We start from the raw sequence: 18,834 nt of genomic DNA on the forward strand, positions 1-18,834 counted from the left end.
GTTCACCAGGTTCACCCCAGCCCTCAAAAGTCACAAAGAATGGTTAAAAACGACAGGAAATGTTTCTTAATTTAAAAAAAAAAAGAGCGCTCTGCAGTGCTGTACATATACATATTACTTACATCACAAAATCCCAGAGAAATACCTGCTGTATCAGGTACGCTCTGCTCATTTCCCTCTCCTTGGAAGCAGCTTCCTTTGGGTCAAACAACATACACATCCATGAGCAGCCAAATCCCGGCCACAGAGGATTCACAGGCTTGTCTAACATCCCCTTCTTACCCACACCTGGAATGGGGACAGCAGTGAGCAGGATTTTGTCTGTCCCTCACGCAAGCTTTATCAAATTCCACGAAATTAACTCCTGTGTGAATTTGTTCTGCTCCGATTTTTAAGGACTAACAAAACCAGGTGTTTTGATCTGGCATACAAAGAGCCTTGACAGTCTGCCCAGCGTAGAAAGAGGTTCCCACCTGGCGTAATCTGCAATATGTGTACAAAAGTGGCAGCAGTTATGGTGGAGAGAGAAGGAAAAGGACCTGGTGATGCATTAAAAATAGGATACAAAGGCTCACGAGTTCTCCAGCAAAGGTTGGCTAGCAAGGTCACACTTATGACAAAGGTATTCACGGCGCCACAAGTCCCAAACACGCTGCAGGCTGCAGCACGGCAATCCAATGCCTCTTTGGGAGATGGAGCTGTTCCTGGAGGGAGCAGCAACTCTGTGCCGGAGATTCTCTCACCTTTGGGAACCAGCGTCCATTTCACTGCTCACAAGAGCAGAGCGAGAACAAGGCTCATCTCTGCATAAAGTTTTTTTCCAAGGCAGCAGGAGTTCTCTGAAGAGAGTGGATATTGCGTTTCACCCGGTCCTCCAGGGTAGAAGTGGATGCGCTCTCTAGTTTTAAGCGACTGCAGAAAAGGCAAGCAAAGAAAGAAATCAGAATCTCTCTCTCCAAGCATTACACACCATTTCTAGCAGGATCCATCATCCCCAAATCCAATCTAACACAGAAAATTGTTCCATATAAAAGCCTGCACTGAAAGAATGGAACAGCTTCTAGTTTGGGTTGTGCCAGATTCAATGCCTTATTTAAGGCCAGCGCTCAGAAATACATTTTCAGTAGCTCCCAAGTCTCTTCCACCTTCCAAATACAACTGTTAATTACAAATGCATCCATCACCAGGGACACGATTGCTTTCTGGGAAGCAAAGGAGGGAAAAGCAATGTGCCCCCAAACAGAAGGCAGTTGGTCCTCTGGGAGCCCAAACGCCAGAGCTCACGCTGTGACCACACTGAGACGGGACATTGCAACCAACTGCCGCATTCTACTACTTCAGATCATGCTGCTGCGCTTTCCCAAATGATGTCCTCATGCCCTCTCCCACCTCAAACAACATATTGATAAACACAGTTTGCCAGTTCAAGCAGTTTCTTCTGCGCAGGGAAATATACAAATATCCCCCTCCACAAGATATTTTGCTCCTGGGGAAAACCTGTTGTGATTTTAAGCCGTTCTTGAATAATCCCAGCTCGAGGCAGCTTCAGGAATTAAGTACATATCCTCCTCTGAGTACTTTATGGAGCCCTGGGGAATGCTCCAAGGTCTCCCTGGAGCCTTCTCTGCTCTGGACTGAACAACCCTAACTCTCAGCCTGTCCTCGTACAGGAGGTGCTCCAGCTCTTGGATCATTCATCTCTGTGGCCTCCTCTGGACTCACTCCAACAGCTCCATGTCCTTCCTGTGCTGAGGACTCCAGAGCTGGTCACAGGGCTCCAAGTGGGGTCTCACCAGAGCAGAGCAGAGGAGCAGAATCTACCACACAACACAGCAGAGCTGAATCTCATAGGCCAAAACACCTCAAACAGAAGCCAACACTCGCTCCTGAGCAGCTGCGGCCTCAATTTCCCCTAAGTGAAATACTAAAAGACACTCACTTGAAGAACTTCCCATCCCTGGAGTCAAGTTTCTCCAGTTCTCGCTCCAGCTCCTCCTCCTTTTTGTGTTTCCTGAGGTTGTTCGCTCTCTCCTCGTCCCGCCACTTGGCGTTTTCCATCATTTCCTGGCGTTTACGCTCTAGTTCCTCAGGAGAGATCTTTCTGTTTGTGTAGACAACATCACTGCTGTGAATCAACAGCACGCTGAGCCCACTCCCCTCTTGCTTTCCACTCTTTAAGATGATTTACAATCCCAAAATTAGGAGTGTTTAACGTGTTTTTTTCCTTTGGTGGCAAATCATTAAAGCTCCTAAGTATACGTCTAAACATTCTGCTTTACCGTGCCCCTTGTAAGGGTCCATTTTCTCCCTTTCCTCCCCTTGCTTTTAACTGAGTGGCAAGATGATGCTGTCAAGGCCACATTTTCCTGATGACAGTGAAACAGAACACTTCTAATTAACAGCCTACGAGACAAAGAGTCACTTCATGTCACTGCCTTGCGCAGCGATGCAAGATACATGGAGAACCAGCAACCCCATGGGTTAGGGCTTGGGAAGCTCTCCAAGGCGTTAACAAACAATCAGGCTCAAGAAAAGGAAACAGAGCAGACCGTCTACTCGGCTTTCTGGACATCTAATCCTATCTGTTACAGTTAACAGAATAATATCTGATTTGCAAATTACAGCTGGCTGTTTCACAATCACCAAGGCAGTTTCTACCTCAAAGCAGAGGAAGAAGACCTTACATACCTCGTGTAACCTGGAGTATGCTGCCGTCGATAGCTTTTCTTGGGGGAAGGGCTTCTGGCTCTCCCTTTTTCCTCCTTGCTGTGCCTGTAACCCAGAAACACCCTTGTCAGGACAGACACACATTCCCACATCTCTAAACCTACCCTGGATTGTTCTGCAGACATTCTGAAACCAAGGCCTCTCTTGTGGCTGTGAGACTGTTCCCCCTCTACTCTAAACCAAATCCAAATGACTCTTAATATGCTTTGAATGTCTATATATTTTTACTTAATTTTAATTCTTTCATCAGCAAACAATAAATACCTGGTACATGATTTTATCACCATTTAGTAAAGATAATGGCTATAAATTGGAGAGGGGCAGATTTAGACTAGACATAAGGAGGAATTTTTTCATGATGACAGTGGTGAGGCACTGGCCCAGGTTGCCCAGGGAAGTTGTGGCTGCCCCATCCCTGCATCCCAGGCGTTCAGATGGGATGCAGCCTGATCCCTTGGGATGTGTCCCTGCCTATCACACGGGGCTGGAACTGGATGATGTTTAAGGTCCCTTTCAACCCAAACTATTCTACGATTCTATGATTGCACAATTATGAACATCTTTTAAAGAGAATCAGCAGCCCAAACAAAGCACAGTCGCACCCAATACCCGAAGGGCGCACCCTGGAAGAAGGTGTCGCAAACAAGAATCATAACTGCAGACAGCAGGACCCCTCCAGGAGGTAACCTGTGTGCTTCTGTACTCCTCCACAATGGCACAGCTTCTACCTTTACACCCAGAACCGAACAATCACATAGCCAGAACAGTGAAGCGGTGGAAGGAGACTGGACAGGAGGGATGTGGGCTAGAGAGAACTACCCCCCCAGCAGCCCTAGGTTTGCACTATCCAGGTTGGCCGCACTTACTGTTTGCTGTGTCTGGAAGGAGATCTTGATCCCCGGCATCCAGACTGTTCTGAATTCTTCTTGCTAGAGCGCCTCTGAGGAGAGCGGGACTGGCTCCTGGACCTGGAGCCATCCCGGTGCTTGTGGGATGCCCTCTCCTGGCCGGCAGCTGGAGAGCTCCGAGACCTGTAGCTCTGGTCAGGGTCTCTAACCTGGAATTCAGAAGGGTCTGTCAGGAGAGACATAATGGAAGAGCACAACAATGTAAGGCTGCAGGGGAGACCTCAGGCTAGGCTCAGCGCAAGAAGGTTTGCCTTTACTTATCTCACTCCCTAGGTTCTCGTTCACACCCCTGTCTGACAACATAAATACTGTACAATGTTCAGTAATTGAAACAGCCAAAACAGTTAAGCAGAGGATTTGAACTGATGTGCGACCCTAAAGAAACTTAACTTGAATTTAGAGCAGACAGAAGCCCTACTAGGCTCTGAACAACTTCAATTTCAAGGCTTAGGTGGCTTCAAATTGAATCTGAACTGTATTATATCACATCCCCCTCATGTTACTCTTCTTGCTGGTCATAAAATCATTAAGGTTGGAAGAGCCCTCGAAAATCATCAGTTCGAACCACCAGCCCAACCCCACCGTGCCAACTAAACCATATCCTAAAGTGCCACAACCACATTTTGTTTGATCCCCTCCAGGGATGGAGGCTCCTCCACTGCCCAGAGCAGCCTCTGCCAGGGCTTCACCTCTCTACAAGTAAAGATATTTTCCCAGTCTTGAATCTAAACCTCCCCTGGTGCAACTTGAGGCCATTTCCTCTCATCCTATCCCTTCTTACTTGGGAGAAGAGCCCAGCACCCACCAATGATGAAGTGGTCTTGCCACGAATTGCCAAAACACGTGTTATTCCCTAACCCAGGGCGCTTGCTACTGAGAGAGCTGTGCAACAAACACGTACTTGTAGGCCATATCCTGGGACTTTGGCAGGAGCAGGTTTCCAGGAGGAACTGTTCATCCTCTTCTGAGACCTAGAGAGGAAACAGAATACCACTTCTGAAGCAGATTCAATTCAAGAATATTTTTAGCATTAAAATGTCACAAAAATAATTTAATGATGCCAAACCAATAAAGTAACAATACAGAAACATTTAGGCCAATTAAGAGCATTAACCAGCAAGATAACAAAAAGACATGAAAAAGTGATAAGCAGGAAAGAAGGTATTTTTACCACAAAACCTCAAACATACTTATTTTTGCTTCGCTCATCCTCGCTGCTGTCACTTTCACTGCTAGAACTGCGACGTCGATGTTTCTTGTGCTTCTTCTTCTTCTCTTTCTTCTTCTTTTTCTCTTTTTTATCTAAGCTGTTCTGCAGCTATAAAGCAAGACACTGTTTGGTTAGTAATAACGACTGTCTCTGCACGTGGGCAGTCAGTATCACGGTTCAAAGCAGCAGAGTTCTCTGTGCAAAGGCTCTCAGAACAAAACCCAGACCCTCTAACGAGCTCCTCTCCCAAAACTAAGGAGCAGCACGGAGCCATTCCTGGGACCAGTGCATGTCACATCGTATGTCTAAAATCACCCTGTGGTACTAAATCAATAATTAATCACAAGCTAATAGAAAGCACAGCAGAAGAGCAAAACAACTTAAAACCGAACGTGAAAGGAAGAGAAATCAGTTCCTGCTGAGAGACTGATGAGAGACCTTGTTCTATCACACCAAGATCACAGAAAGCTGAATTTGTTCTGTTTTTCTGAGTCAGCTCCTTGCTAACAATACTGATTTTGATGTACGCTCCTCTCCCTGTTTCCATGGATTCTATGCTTTCAGTCTGTAAAGGAGTGCTGAGATGCACCTACCAATTGTTTTATTTTCTTCATTTTCACAGGATTATTCAAAACTTCTCTCTTCTTCTCCTCCTCCCTCTTCCTGAAGCAGAAAAAAGAAATTAGTGCTTTCAAACAACTGAAAATACCACATTTTCATGAAAGACACTGATCAAGTGCAAGCTCTAAGAACACAAGAAGCGGGAAACAGAGCAAGTTTTGTACATTCAGCACAACATCCAACTAAGGAGGAGTCTTGTCCTTATCTCTCCAGCTAAGAGTGCAACTAGCAAGGTAAACACATAATTGTTCTGTTGCCATCAATGCTAATAAATGCCTGAAATCTCAGAGCAGACCAGATTTATTCACATCCACATAATGACAGGGTGAGCTAAACTAGTGGAGAAAAATTAATGGGTAATAACAATCTTTGCATTTATATCTATGTTCCGGTTCGAGCTAAAGCAGAACAAACTTCCTCATTTTTCAGCTCAAATCTTAAGAGTTGAAATCATCAGCAAAATTATCCACAAGCAGTAAGCGCAGTGCAAATGTTACTTGACATCACATTGCTGTGCTAGAACACAGGACATAAATCCGGCTTGACTGTGCCAGTGGCCGGTAACGCCTCCGCAATCAGAACTGCCACTCCCAGCCTGGAGCTTCCCAACAGGCAGGTGCGGCTTTCAGGATCAGACCTGAGAGTGTCTTTACAAAGAGAAACAATTCAGCTCTCAGTGAGTTATTAACACTGATTGTTTGCCTCACCACAGCTTTTTGCTCCACCTTTAATACCTTATCATGAAGAGCGGATCCTCCCGGATCTTGTTTGCCATATCTAGGACAGAATTGGCACCGCTCTTGGCAAAAATGGAGCCTGGGAGAAGTCCCGTCTCACTGGAACAGCCTGCGTCCTTGTCTTCTCCCTTCTCAAAGATGTATTTGTCCACGGGGCGACCCATAAGATATTCCTCTCTGTTCACCATACCACCAGGGCCCTGGTACATCCACTCCAGCTTCTCTTCTTTTTTCCTATTGTCAACAAGACCATTTTATTTCACTTCTCGCCGTTCTAAATTTACACTTTAAGGCTCATAGAGGTGAGTGGAAACATTTTAGCACCAAAAACATTAAAGCCACGGCTTTCACAGGCACTGGGAGCCCCCGCATCACCTCAGCGGGCAGTGTTGAAAGAAATGAGAAACACACAAACTTATAAAACTGCAAAAAGACCCCGAGACTTTTACAAGGAGCTAAAACTTGGATCATAAATGGTTTTGTGACCACTAAACTCATTATGAAAAAAGGAAACACTTTCCCCAATCTGTTATTAAAAAAATGAAACATTTTCCCCCAATTTGTGCATGACTTTTCTGGGAATTCTATAAATATTGACCTACCAACAGTGTATAAAGTTGTGAGGTCTGTGTTGGGGGCTTCATACTCAAGTTTGGAGGGTCCGTCTCCCCCAAGTACCCAGAATTTGTGCAAACTCTGAATGAACAACATCTATCTTGGTGATGTAGGGATTGGCTACTGCCAATGTGGCAACAGAGTCACATTTTGTACAGCAGTGCTTGTCCGCAGAGGACATTGAGGGCCAACATCATCGCTCCGAAGGGCAGCAGCCACCCCTCACCTGACAGTGCCCATGTCCTCGGCGTAGCGCTGCATCTCCTCCCGCGCCCGCTCCTCCTGCAGCTCCCGCTGCAGTTCCTCAATCTTCTTCCTCTCGGCCTCATGTTTCTGCTCAGCTTTCCACACCTTCTCCACATTGCGAAGCGTCTGCGGGTGCCAGCTCTTCTTCAGGTTCTGCAGGAGGGGGACATCAGCACAGGACAGTTAATACCGGGCCCCTGCACTCCCTGCAATCACAGGGCAGAGGCCCAGACAATGCCACAAGCTCCTCCTGCCCCACCAGGAGAGAACTTTTAACAGCTGAGCCCCACAGCCCACTCACCCCCAAACCAAGACCACACCGGGATGCGACTGTTACTAACAGGATGCTGTGCTCATTCACTGCCCTCCCACCACGGGGCTGAGGCCCTGACAGCACCACCTGCTCTTCTTGCTCCACCAGCACAGGGCCGTTAATACCGGGCAACCGTGCTCTCCACTACCGTCCCATCCCGGAGCCGAGGACACACGCTCCTTCCTGCTCCACAGGGGCCGTTAACACCGGGCGACCGTGCTCCCAGCTGCTCTCCCACCACGGGGCCGAGGCCTGGACAGTGCTACATGCTCCGCCCACCCCACCGGGACGGGGCCGTTAATACCAGAACACTGCGCTCCCGGCTGCCCTCCCACCCGACCAAGACGGGGCCGTTAATACCGAGCCACCGCGCTCCCTGCTGCCCCCGCATCGCGAGGCCGAGGCTCAGAGGTCGCCACCTGCTCCTCCCGCCCCACCACGGCCACCGGTGCCGCTGTCGTTGCCGCGAGCGCCCATAGGCCCCGCCGCCCGTCCGCGCAAGGCCAGGCCCCGGGGGAGCCGCTCGCCCCGGCCCCGTTGCCCGCCCGCGCAGCCCCCGGTCCCGCTCGCAGCCCCCGGGCCCCGCTCGCCCCTCACCAGGTCGCCCCCTCCCATGGCGGCGCTGCTCCCGCCGCTACCGGCCTCACGCTGACGTCAACAACGCGCGCCGCGCAGTGCAGTGACCAACGCGCCGCGGCCCCACCCTGACAAAGCGGATGTGGCGTGAGTTAGTGACGTCACTTCCGCCGAGGAGAGTGCCACAGCAAATATGGCGCTCGGGTAGCTCCGCGCGCTCAAGCTATTGAATACAGGCGTTGATTAACGTGTAATTAACGCAATTAAGGACAAGATAAACGAGAGGAACGGCAGCTGTGCTGAGCCAGGGCCCTTCCATCCGCGGGAGACGAGGGAGAGGAACGGCAGAGACAGATCCCGTGCAGATTCCATCGCCAGGAGAGGTCCAGGGGTCAGGAAATCTGCACAGCCCGGAAAGACTGGGAAGAAGAAAAGGTAAAAAGGAAGCTTGAAGAGGAGAGGGGGCACCTGGAGTTGAACCAGGGACCTCTTGATCTGCAGTCAAATGCTCTACCACTGAGCTATACCCCCTTGATAGGAATCACACTGGTGGATTTTAAAATCGCGTCTAAAGGAAATAAAGTTTTCCTCTCCTCTGATGAGATTCAGTTACTGGAGAGAATGCATATGAACAGCTACGCTGCAAAAAGAGCCATGGAGCAGCCTCTTCTCCCCCGGGAATCTGTTCTTTTCCTTCTCCCCAGCACCTGATCAAACTATGACAGAGTCTGCAGACAGTCCTGGGAAAAGCATCAAACAGAGAGCTCCAAAGTGACTTTTTTTCCAGATAAAAAGGAAAAGGGAGGGGGCACCTGGAGTTGAACCAGGGACCTCTTGATCTGCAGTCAAATGCTCTACCACTGAGCTATACCCCCTCACACACCTGCCACAGCAACAACCCATAATGTTCCAAGTCTGCTCTTCCTCAGTCTTGGACCAAATCCTGGTGCATGATGCAATGGAACAACAACCACCATTCCAAACTCTCAAGGCCTCAGCACCCTCAGCAATGGAGCTCAGTGACCAACGCTCCAGGCACAGCAACACTCTCCCATGTCCCAAGGAGAGCCCTTCCTCTGCTTCCTCAGAGAAAGCCTGGCAAAAGGGAGCTGCAAGGAGAAGGAACACCTGAAGTTGAACCAGGGAATCCGTTGCCTTCCCTCTTCCCAGAACCCAATAAAAGCAGAGGGTAGAGCTTTCAATCAGTCTGGGGGGAAAGCACTGAACCAGAGAGCTCCAAAGTGACTTTTTCTGGATCAAAAGAAGGGAAAAGGGAGGGGGCACCTGGAGTTGAACCAGGGACCTCTTGATCTGCAGTCAAATGCTCTACCACTGAGCTATACCCCCCTGAGAAACCTGCTCATCCACCAACCAACAACATCCCAAGTCTGGTTTTCCCCAGTGCAGGATGTAGTGTGACAATCCCTGCAGTTCCTGACAATCAGAAACTCAGCATATTCACCAACAGACCTCAGAGACCAACGCTCCAGGCACAGCACGCGCTCCCACGCCCCATGGAGAGCCCTCCCTCTGCTTCCTCCGGGAAAGCCTGGCAAAAGGGAGCAGAAGGAGAAGAGGAGAGGAGGCACCTGGAGTCGAACCAGGGAATCCGTTGCTTTCCCTCTCCCCAGAACCCAATAAAAGCAGAGGATGGAGCTTTCAGTCAGTCTGGGGGGAAAGCACTGAACCAGAGAGCTCCAAAGTGACTTTTTCTGGATCAAAAGAAGGGGAAAAGGAGGGGGCACCTGGAGTTGAACCAGGGACCTCTTGATCTGCAGTCAAATGCTCTACCACTGAGCTATACCCCCTCTCTGAGAAAGAACCCTAAAACATTTCTATAGGGAGACAGGTTTTTCTGTCCTCTGGTGAGATTCCTTTAGCAGACAGAGCCCTGTGCCCCTCTATGCACCAGCCCAAAGCTGTACAGGGAGTTAAATAGGATCTATTATCCTAAATGACTGCTACAGAGAATTAAGAACAGAGAGAAGAACACACAGGCAGGGAGCAGCCGCTCACACCCTGCACAGCCCCTGTGGTTCCCGACGGTCAAGGCCTCAGCACCCTGAGCAACCGAGCTCAGTGACCAATGCTCCAGGCACAGCACATGCTCCCACACCCCATGGAGAGCTCTCCCTCTGCTTTCTCGGAGAAAGCCTGGCAAAAGGGAGCTGCAAGGAGAAGAAAAGATGAGACACCTGGAGCTGAAATACAGAATCTGCTGCTTTCCCTCTCCCCAGCACCCAATCAAACTGAGGACAAAGCCTGTAGATGTTTTGTGGGAAAAGCATCAACCTAGAGAGCTCTAAAGCAAGTTTTTCTGGGTAAAAAGAAGGAAGAGGGAGGGGGCACCTGGAGTTGAACCAGGGACCTCTTGATCTGCAGTCAAATGCTCTACCACTGAGCTATACCCCCTGAAAAACCTGTCCAACCAACAAACAATGCCAACCAACAAACAATGCCAACCAACAAACCAACAACATTCCAAGTCTGTTCTTCTCAGGCTAGGACCAAATCCTCATGTGGTTCCAGGACAATTCCTGTGCTTCCTGACTGTCAGGGCCTCAACTCCATGAGCACTGAAGCTCAGTGACCAACACACAAGGCACAGCACACGCTCCCACACCCCATGGAGAGCTCTCCCTCTGCTTCCCCAGAGAAAGGCTGGCAAAAGGGAGCTGGAAGGAGAAGAAAAGATGAGACACCTGGAGTTGAAACAGGGAATCCACTGCTTTTGCTCTTCGCAGCATCTAATCAAATTGAAGAACAGAGCCTGTAGACGTTTTGGGGGAAAAGCATTGAACCAGAGAGCTCCAAAGTGACTTTTTCTGGTTAAAAAGAAGGGAAAAGGGAGGGGGCACCTGGAGTTGAACCAGGGACCTCTTGATCTGCAGTCAAATGCTCTACCACTGAGCTATACCCCCCTGAGAAACCTGTTCCTCCACCAACCGACAACATCCCAAGTCTGGTTTTCCCCAGTGCAGGATGTAGTGTGACAATCCCTGCAGTTCCTGACACTCAGAAACTCAGCACATTCACCAACAGACCTCAGAGACCAACGCTCCAGGCACAGCACATACTCCCATGCCCCAAGGAGAGCCCTCCCTCTGCCTCCTTCGGGAAATCCTGGCAAAAGGGAGCAGAAGGAGAAGAGGAGAGGAGGCACCTGGAGTCAAACCAGGGAATCTGTTGCTTTCCCTCTCCCCAGAACCCAATAAAAGCAGAGGATGGAGCTTTCAGTCAATCTGGGGGGAAAGCGTTGAACCAGAGAGCTCCAAAGTGACTTTTTCTGGATCAAAAGAAGGGGAAAAGGAGGGGGCACCTGGAGTTGAACCAGGGACCTCTTGATCTGCAGTCAAATGCTCTACCACTGAGCTATACCCCCTCACACACCTGTCACAGCAACAACCCATAATGTTCCAAGTCTGTTCTTCCTCAGTCTTGGACCAAATCCTGATGCACAATGCAATGGAACAACTCCTACCATTCCAAACTCTCAAGGCCTCAGCACCCTCAGCAATGGAGCTCAGTGACCAACGCTCCAGGCACAGCAACACTCTCCCATGTCCCAAGGAGAGCCCTTCCTCTGCTTCCTCAGAGAAAGCCTGGCAAAAGGGAGCTGCAAGGAGAAAAAAGATGAGACACCTGGAGCTGAAACAGGGAATCCACTACTTTCTCTTTCCACAGAACCCAATAAAAATAAGGACGGAGCATGCAAACAGTTTGTGGGAAAAGCACTGAACTGGAAAGCTCCAAAGTGACTTTTTCTGGATCAAAACAAAGGAAAAAGGAGGGGGCACCTGGAGTTGAACCAGGGACCTCTTGATCTGCAGTCAAATGCTCTACCACTGAGCTATACCCCCACCTATGCAGCAAGGCTGGGTCTGGCTCCTTAGGGAGAAGGACCAGTTGGTTCTGCTCTATCCCATCTCCTGTGTTCCCACACTGTTGCCTGAAGGCTTTCCAGCAGCCAAGTCTGTGGATGCCCAGTTACCTGCCTCTAAAACCTCCCGTCCTGGAAGAGAACAAGGAACACCTGGAAGCCCTAACTCCCAAACACACCTGCCAGGACTTGCTCCCGGGCTGTGCCCAGCCAGCACAGAGCTCACTAGCCACGCCAAGCAATCGCGTTCCACAACACCTCCTGTGCTGCCGGCCTCGCTCTCTTCCCAACCAACTGCCCAGGGGATGGAGACAGGGAAAACCAACACCCAGAGCATTTGGATGACTGCCAGGCCATGCCCTGCTTGGAAATAGCACTGGAACACATTGCCCAGGGAGGCTGTGGCTGCCCCATCCCTGGAGGGGTTCAAGGCCAGGCTGGATGGGGCTTGGAGCCCCTGAGCCAGTGGGAGGCGTCCCTGCTCATGGCAGAGGTTGGAACTGGATGATCTTTAAGGTCCCTTCCAACCTAAACTATTCTATGATTGTACGATTCCCAAAACATCCAGAATAGCCGATAAAAGAGATGGAGGGCGAGCACCTTTATTCCCGTGCTGGTTTCTCTGTCTCTCTCCCCAGCCTAAGGAACAGCTCCAGCATCTCTTGGGAAGAAAGAGCTCTATCGCAGCCACAAGAGTGGAGTGCTTCCAGGACTGCCGGAGCACCTGCTGTGCCCTTCAGGATTTCAGGGCTGCTGGGAAGAAGCTCTGAGCGCTCGACTGCTCCGTGGAATGGCCTGTGGAAAAGACAGGAGCACTCAGTCCATGCAAGCCTTTCCCCAAAATCCTCTGCCCTGGCTGCTGCCAGTGCACAGCTCCCAGCTCTCAGGAAGCAAGAGAAACCTTTTTCAGGCCACGCTTTCTGACAAATTCCTGGTGGCCGGCCAAATAGTGCTTTACAAACATCCCGATGTATTTTCACATGGCCGTTCCTCACTCCAGATATTCCCACCCAGGAGCTGGGAGCAGGACACATACCTGCACCTCGTCAACTCCTGCTCTGGTTCTTCTGCTCCATCTCACCACTACAGAATGGATCCACTATGCATCCTTCCCTGCGTGGGTGACCGTAGCGCTGCAGGGAAGAGAGGGAGAACAAAAACTGAAGAATGCAACAGGCTTTGATGATGGGGTAGGGAGAAAGGGCACGTTTGTGAGAGAAGGCAGATTTCTTTTTGAGGGGAGGCAGATTTCCAGGACCCGCTGCAAACTGTTCCATTCCAAAGCAGCTTGGAACGAGTCTGGGCAGAGGAAGGAGCTGGCAACTGGATCCATATCCCTCAAGAGCTTGGGAGCACGGATCGTGCCTCCCCACAGGACCCTCAGCAGCAAAGCGGGAAGAAGATGGGGAAAGGAATCGTTAAATCCCACGGGACAGCCTCACCTCCTAACCCCTGCTCCAGCCACTCAGGCTCCATTTTTCCTGTTCCAAACCTCTGCAATTCCTTTTCCATCAGACTCCGACGGGGTTTGGGGTTGGAGGCTCAGCCAGCGGAGGTGAGAAGTGGCGAACACCCATTTCCATACAAACAGAGACATTTTTCCATCGGAAACGTTCAACTTCCAACCCCTGGCAAGGCAATATTCTTGTTTGCACATGCAATTATGCGTCACAGCTACAGGAAAACACTAATTACCCCAAACCCGCTAATTACCTTAATGAAAGGGAACAGCAATCAGCCGAGTAGCCTCTCCCAACACAGCTCCACCGCAGAAGCGGCACCGCCGGCCCAGCCGGTTCTCCCTATGGCGGCAGCAGCAGGGTCGGGCCGTTACAAACAGCCCCGGGCAGAGCCGAACCGGTAGTCCCAGGAACCGGTAGTCCCGGGAACCGGGACCCCCCGCTCCCCTCCCAGGACGGAGCCCTCAGCCCCGCAGCTCCTTTGCCTCCTCCTCTCGGCCTGCTCATGGGGTACCGGCTCCTCCTCGGGCTCTGCGGGACGGGAAGAGACAATACGGCCCCTCCCCAGTCGCCTCCCGCCGTGGCACCGCCGCCCTGGCCACTACAGGCGCCCCGTGACGTCATCACGGCGCACCGCGGGCCCGGCCACCCCGCGCGGCACGGCTCAGTGACGTCATCTCCCTCGCGACGCTGCGATAGTGACGTACCTTCCGGCGCGTCGCTGGGGAAGGGGGGGCAGCAGCCAAGATGGCGGCGGGGCGGAGGTTGCCCTGGGCCACCGCAGTGCCTAAAGGTGCGCTCGGAAGGGACAACGGGAAAAAAGGAACGGTAACGGGGGACCCCCCTCCCTGCGGTTCCGGTCTGGAACCGCGTGGCCAAGAAGGCCAACGGCATCCCGGCACGTGTCAGCCACGGGGTGACCAGCAGGAGCAGGCAGGGATCATCCCCCTCTGCTCGGCGCTGGTGAGGCTGCACATCAAATCCTGTGTTCAGTTTTGGGCCCCTCACTCCAAGAAAGACCTTTAGGGGGCTGGAACGCCTCCGGAGAAGGGAACGGAGCTGGAGCCCAGGGATTCTGGAAGCGGCTGAGAGACCTGAGGCTGTTTAGGCCAGGGAAGAGGAGGCTGAGAGGGACCTCATTGCTCTCTGCAGCACCTGGAAAGGAGGTTGTGGGGAGATGGGTGCGGTGCTGGGCTTCTTCCAAGTAACAGGAGATAGGACGAGAGGAAATGACCTCAAGCTGCACCAGGGGAGGTTTAAGATTGAGAATTGGGAAAAGTTTCTTCACTGGAAGGGTTGTCAGGCACTGGCTGCCCAGGACAGCGGTGGAGTCTGCATGTAACAGGGACCTGAGAGGCAGGCAGCTGAAGTACTCCAGGCTACGGTTCAGTAGTGGACAGTTAGAATTGGACACCACTGTCAGAAGTGGTGGCTAACCCATTCCTGGAGGGGTTCAAGGCCAGGTTGGATGGGGCTTGGAGCACCAGGATTGAGTGGGAGGTGTCCCTGCCCATGGCAGGGGTTGGACCTGTATGGGCTTTGAGGTCTTTTCCAACCCAAACCATCCCATGATTCTCTGATTGATGATCTTAAGGGTCTTTTCATCGAGTCGTGTGGTTCTAACGCGATGATTCTGTGGTTCCATAGGGGCAAGACCCAGAGTGCTGGTGATGCTTGGAGCCCAGCGGAGGCGGGGTTCGAACCTGGGGTCCCCGGGTCCCGGCCCGGCGCGGAGCCGCGGCGCCACCGCCTCCCACCCCGTGGCCTAAGCCCCCCCGCGCCCCCCGCGCGGCCGCGGCTGAGAGGCAGCGCCTTCGGCTGCCGGCGTGGGGGTCGCGGGTTCGAGCCCTGGGGGAGCCGCAGCGGCAAAGGGGCCCCGAGTCCCTCAGAGACTGCAGGAGCAGGGATCCCCACTACAGAGGCATTAATTACACACGCTAGTTAACGTGTAATGAATGCAATTACAGCATCAACAGCTCTGCTGAGCCAGTCATGCCTGTGTGCCTACCCCAGAGAAAAGAATAGGGAGAGGAACACCAGAGTCTGTGCGCTTGGCAGGTGACGTCCAGAGCTCAGAGGTGGCAGCAAGTCTCCCCAGTTTAGGAGGATTTGGGAAGAAGAAAAGGTGAAAAAGCAGCCAGAGAAGGGGGCACCTGGAGTTGAACCAGGGACCTCTTGATCTGCAGTCAAATGCTCTACCACTGAGCTATACCCCCCCACACAGCACCATTATACAGAGATTTAAAACCATTTCTATAGACAGACAGGTTTTCCTGTCCTCTGATTGGATTCCTTTACAGCGTCCTGCATAGCTCTGTGTGCTGGCCACAGGCTGTACAGGGAGATAGATAGCAGAAATGATCATAAATATGACTACTATAAAGAGTTAAGAACAGAGGGAAGAATACATGCAGACAGGGAGCAGTGCCTCACACCCTTCACAGCCCCTCTGGTTCCTGAGGGTCAGAAACTCAGCACCCTCAGCAACTGAGCTCAGAGACCAATGCTCCAAGCACAGCAAATGCTCCCGTGCCCCACAGAGAGCTCTCTCTCTGCTTCCTGAGGGAAAGGCTGGCAAATGGAGGTGGAAGGTGAACTGATAGGATTGGTCTCCTTTTCCACAGAGCTCAATAAAAACCAAGGACAGAGCATGCAAACAGTTTGTGGGAAAAGCACTGAATCAGAGAGCTCCAAAGTGACTTTTTCTGGATGAAAACAAGGGAAAAAGGAGGGGGCACCTGGAGTTGAACCAGGGACCTCTTGATCTGCAGTCAAATGCTCTACCACTGAGCTATACCCCCTCTATGAAAGGCCATTCTAAAAGACTTCTAGAGGCAACTAATTTTTTATGTCCTCTGATGAGATTCCTTTACAGACAAGAGCCCTGTGCCACTCCAGGGACTGTACAGGGAGTTAAGTAGGATTAATTATCATAAATGTGCATACAACAGAGAATCTGGAGCAGAAACAAGTAATGCAACAAAGAGACAAGGTAGGAAGCAGCCACGCATAACCTGTACAGCCCCTGTGGTTCCCAACAGTTGGGGACTTGGGCACACGGAGCAACGGAGCTCAGAGACCAACACTCCATGCACAAGAAGCAGCTGTGTGCAAACGGTTCCTCTCGTGCCTCACCAACACCCACAGAGCAGCCTCTTCTCTCCTGGAAATCCACTGCTTTCTCTCTCCCCGGCACCTGATCAACCCAAGGATGGAGCCTGCGCACAGTTTATGGGCAAAGCATTGAACCAGTAGAGCTCCAAAGTGACTTTTTCTGGATGAAAACAAGGGAAAAAAGGCAGGGGGCACCTGGAGTTGAACCAGGGACCTCTTGATCTGCAGTCAAATGCTCTACCACTGAGCTATACCCCCTCACATGTGGCTCTTTTTTTGTAGCTAAGAACATTCCAAGTCTACTGCTTCCCAGTCCATCCCCTCTCTGTTCCACAGGGACCATGTCCTGCTGCAGAACTCCCAAGCCTGAAATGCCACAGCACAGACACCCGGCACTCCGACACAGCAGACAGACAGTGCCTCCCCGCTTTATTTACCAGGTGCCCTCACCCAGCTCCTCCCTGGCTCTGTGTCCTCTCCCAGTTGCAGTCCCTTCCGTTTTGGTGAGTGGGAACTCAACACAGCAACTACCCCTGAGTCTTTGACAGTTTCCCCTCTCTTTTGAGCTCCAGCTGTAATGTGAAAAAGAATCCTTTGGAGAGGAAGCTGAGCAGATCCTATCAGTTCACCTTGTTGAACTCCATGAGGTTCTTCTCTTCCCGACTGTGGCCTCTCCAGGTCTCTCCGAATGGCAGCATGGCCTCCAGTGGTTCAGCCAGGCCATGGGTGAAGATGTTCCACAGGACGGAGCCCTGTGCCACCAATCCCAACCCGCTGAGCTTTGCCAGCAGCCGGTCCTTCATCCACCTCGCTGTCTGCTCATCTCACCCACACTTCCAAAGCTTCCAAGCGAGGCTGTTCCAGGAGAACCAGTGGAGCTCCGAGGGAAGTTTTTTCTGGATGAAGGGAAGGAAAAAGGGAGGGGGCACCCGGATTTGAACCGGGGACCTCTTGATCTGCAGTCAAATGCTCTGCCCCTGAGCTATACCCCCATGAATGGGGAGGTATTGGGTTCAGCTCCTTGGGGACAGGGACCATTCTGTCCTGGTCCTCATGGTCCTGCACTGCTGTTTCTCCCTCTCTATAGACCCTGCGGGGCAGAGCCCGGTGACTGCGCCACCAGGAATCACAACCGTTCACACTTTTCAAGCCACTGTAGGGCCCTGGTGCTCTCATCCATCGTTGCCTGTGTTTGTGCAGCTACACCAGAGGCTTTGCCCCCTTCTCCATCCTCCTCCCTCCACTCCCCACCAAGAACATTACCGAGTAGCATAGAAGAATCTCGGGGGATCTCCATGGGAGAAGTGAAGCGTGCAGTGGGAACAGCCTTGTGCCTGGGTGGATGGAAACAAACGCAGCTGTTCCAGGGCTGCTTGGGGTGGGAGCTGCAGCCTGTCCAGGGAGCAGCCCCCCATTTCCCACCCCACGGCGCCAGCAGCACACACGATGGGCGAGTCTTGGCGCTACAGAGCACGAGGACCACCACATCCAGGACAAAGTCACCCCCATTTCGCTTGTGAGTCTAAATATTTGCTCAGGAGGGCCAGGAAGCAATCAAATAATCCCTGGCTCTGCTTCAGCCAAAGAGGAACAGGAGGGACATCACAAGCAACTTCACAGAGCACCAGGAGCTCTTACACAGCCATACCTCCTCCCAACTCTGATCCCCAAAGTTCAGATCCCCTCTTCTACACACCAGCAGCAACCAGCGGTCCTGGGGAACAAAGCATTTACCCACCTGTGCTTCAGCCAGGAGCTCCAGTGTCCTCACAGCTCCTTGGAATGGGCCAAGAAACCTTCAGAGCTCCCTGTCCAGAACAGGTTCTTGCAGCTCCTGGTAGATTGGCAGCATTCCCACCACTTTTCAGACCAGTATCTCCAAGCAGTTAAATCACAGAACAGAATTATGGAATGGTTTGGATTGGAAGGATCCTTTAAAGCCCATCCAGTTCCACCCCCTGCCATGGGCAGGAACACCTCCCACTGGATCAGGGGCTCCAAACCCCATCCAACCTGGCCTGGAACCCCTCCAGGGATGGGGCAGCCACCACTGCTCTGGGCAACCTGGGCCAGGGCCTCCCCACCCTCACAGTAAAACATTTCTTCCTAGGATCCCATCTCAATCTCCCCTCTTTCAGCTCAAAACCGTTCCCCTTATCCTGTTCCTGCACTCTCTGATCCAGAGCCCCTCCCCAGCTTTCCTGGAGCCCCTTTCAGCACTGGAAGCTGCTCTAAGGTCTCCCCGCAGCCTTCTCTTCTCCAGGCTGAACAACCCCAACTCTCAGCCTGTCCTCATACAGGAGGTGCTCCAGCCCTCGGATCATTTCCGTGGCCTCCTCTGGACTTGTTCCAACAGCTCCATGTCCTTCCTGTGCTGAGGACTCCAGAACTGGATCCCGGTGGGGTCTCACCAGTGGACCAGAGGGG

At 51.9% G+C, this 18,834-nt stretch overlaps 1 protein-coding gene and 12 non-coding genes across 15 annotated transcripts; all 13 read right to left on the minus strand.

Moving 5' to 3' along the window:
- Positions 1–369: 369 nt before the first annotated feature.
- Positions 370–13,906, minus strand: CWC25 (CWC25 spliceosome associated protein homolog). Of its 3 annotated transcripts, XM_054088316.1 has the most exons (13): positions 13,547–13,906; positions 13,276–13,461; positions 12,870–12,966; positions 12,434–12,628; positions 7,045–7,217; positions 6,201–6,437; positions 5,439–5,508; positions 4,826–4,953; positions 4,537–4,606; positions 3,594–3,784; positions 2,689–2,772; positions 1,940–2,101; positions 370–912 (listed from the first exon to the last, which is right to left on the minus strand). In XM_054088316.1, exons 5-13 carry the CDS (start codon positions 7,077–7,079, stop codon positions 798–800), a joined length of 1,092 nt encoding a protein of 363 aa, XP_053944291.1. In that variant the 5' UTR covers positions 7,080–7,217; positions 12,434–12,628; positions 12,870–12,966; positions 13,276–13,461; positions 13,547–13,906; the 3' UTR covers positions 370–797. The 3 variants fall into 3 exon arrangements, with proteins under 3 accessions (XP_053944291.1, XP_053944292.1, XP_053944290.1); XM_054088317.1 differs by lacking the exon at positions 13,276–13,461; XM_054088315.1 differs by lacking the exons at positions 12,434–12,628; positions 12,870–12,966; positions 13,276–13,461; positions 13,547–13,906 and adding an exon at positions 7,975–8,112.
- On the minus strand, positions 8,413–8,484 carry TRNAC-GCA (transfer RNA cysteine (anticodon GCA)). The gene has a single exon. It is a non-coding gene; the product is annotated as a tRNA-Cys (tRNA).
- TRNAC-GCA (transfer RNA cysteine (anticodon GCA)) lies at positions 8,757–8,828 on the minus strand. The gene has a single exon. It is a non-coding gene; the product is annotated as a tRNA-Cys (tRNA).
- On the minus strand, positions 9,229–9,300 carry TRNAC-GCA (transfer RNA cysteine (anticodon GCA)). The gene has a single exon. It is a non-coding gene; the product is annotated as a tRNA-Cys (tRNA).
- On the minus strand, positions 9,690–9,761 carry TRNAC-GCA (transfer RNA cysteine (anticodon GCA)). The gene has a single exon. It is a non-coding gene; the product is annotated as a tRNA-Cys (tRNA).
- Positions 10,294–10,365, minus strand: TRNAC-GCA (transfer RNA cysteine (anticodon GCA)). The gene has a single exon. It is a non-coding gene; the product is annotated as a tRNA-Cys (tRNA).
- On the minus strand, positions 10,803–10,874 carry TRNAC-GCA (transfer RNA cysteine (anticodon GCA)). The gene has a single exon. It is a non-coding gene; the product is annotated as a tRNA-Cys (tRNA).
- Positions 11,264–11,335, minus strand: TRNAC-GCA (transfer RNA cysteine (anticodon GCA)). Its single transcript has one exon. It is a non-coding gene; the product is annotated as a tRNA-Cys (tRNA).
- TRNAC-GCA (transfer RNA cysteine (anticodon GCA)) lies at positions 11,742–11,813 on the minus strand. Its single transcript has one exon. It is a non-coding gene; the product is annotated as a tRNA-Cys (tRNA).
- A 1,531-nt stretch (positions 13,907–15,437) lies between the features above and the next one.
- On the minus strand, positions 15,438–15,509 carry TRNAC-GCA (transfer RNA cysteine (anticodon GCA)). The gene has a single exon. It is a non-coding gene; the product is annotated as a tRNA-Cys (tRNA).
- Positions 15,510–16,022: 513 nt separating this feature from the next.
- Positions 16,023–16,094, minus strand: TRNAC-GCA (transfer RNA cysteine (anticodon GCA)). Its single transcript has one exon. It is a non-coding gene; the product is annotated as a tRNA-Cys (tRNA).
- A 499-nt stretch (positions 16,095–16,593) lies between these two features.
- Positions 16,594–16,665, minus strand: TRNAC-GCA (transfer RNA cysteine (anticodon GCA)). Its single transcript has one exon. It is a non-coding gene; the product is annotated as a tRNA-Cys (tRNA).
- A 662-nt stretch (positions 16,666–17,327) lies between these two features.
- On the minus strand, positions 17,328–17,399 carry TRNAC-GCA (transfer RNA cysteine (anticodon GCA)). The gene has a single exon. It is a non-coding gene; the product is annotated as a tRNA-Cys (tRNA).
- Between the last annotated feature and the right edge of the window lie 1,435 nt (positions 17,400–18,834).

This window comes from Cuculus canorus, chromosome 25, assembly GCF_017976375.1.
Source record: "Cuculus canorus isolate bCucCan1 chromosome 25, bCucCan1.pri, whole genome shotgun sequence".
NCBI classification, from domain to species: domain Eukaryota; kingdom Metazoa; phylum Chordata; class Aves; order Cuculiformes; family Cuculidae; genus Cuculus; species Cuculus canorus.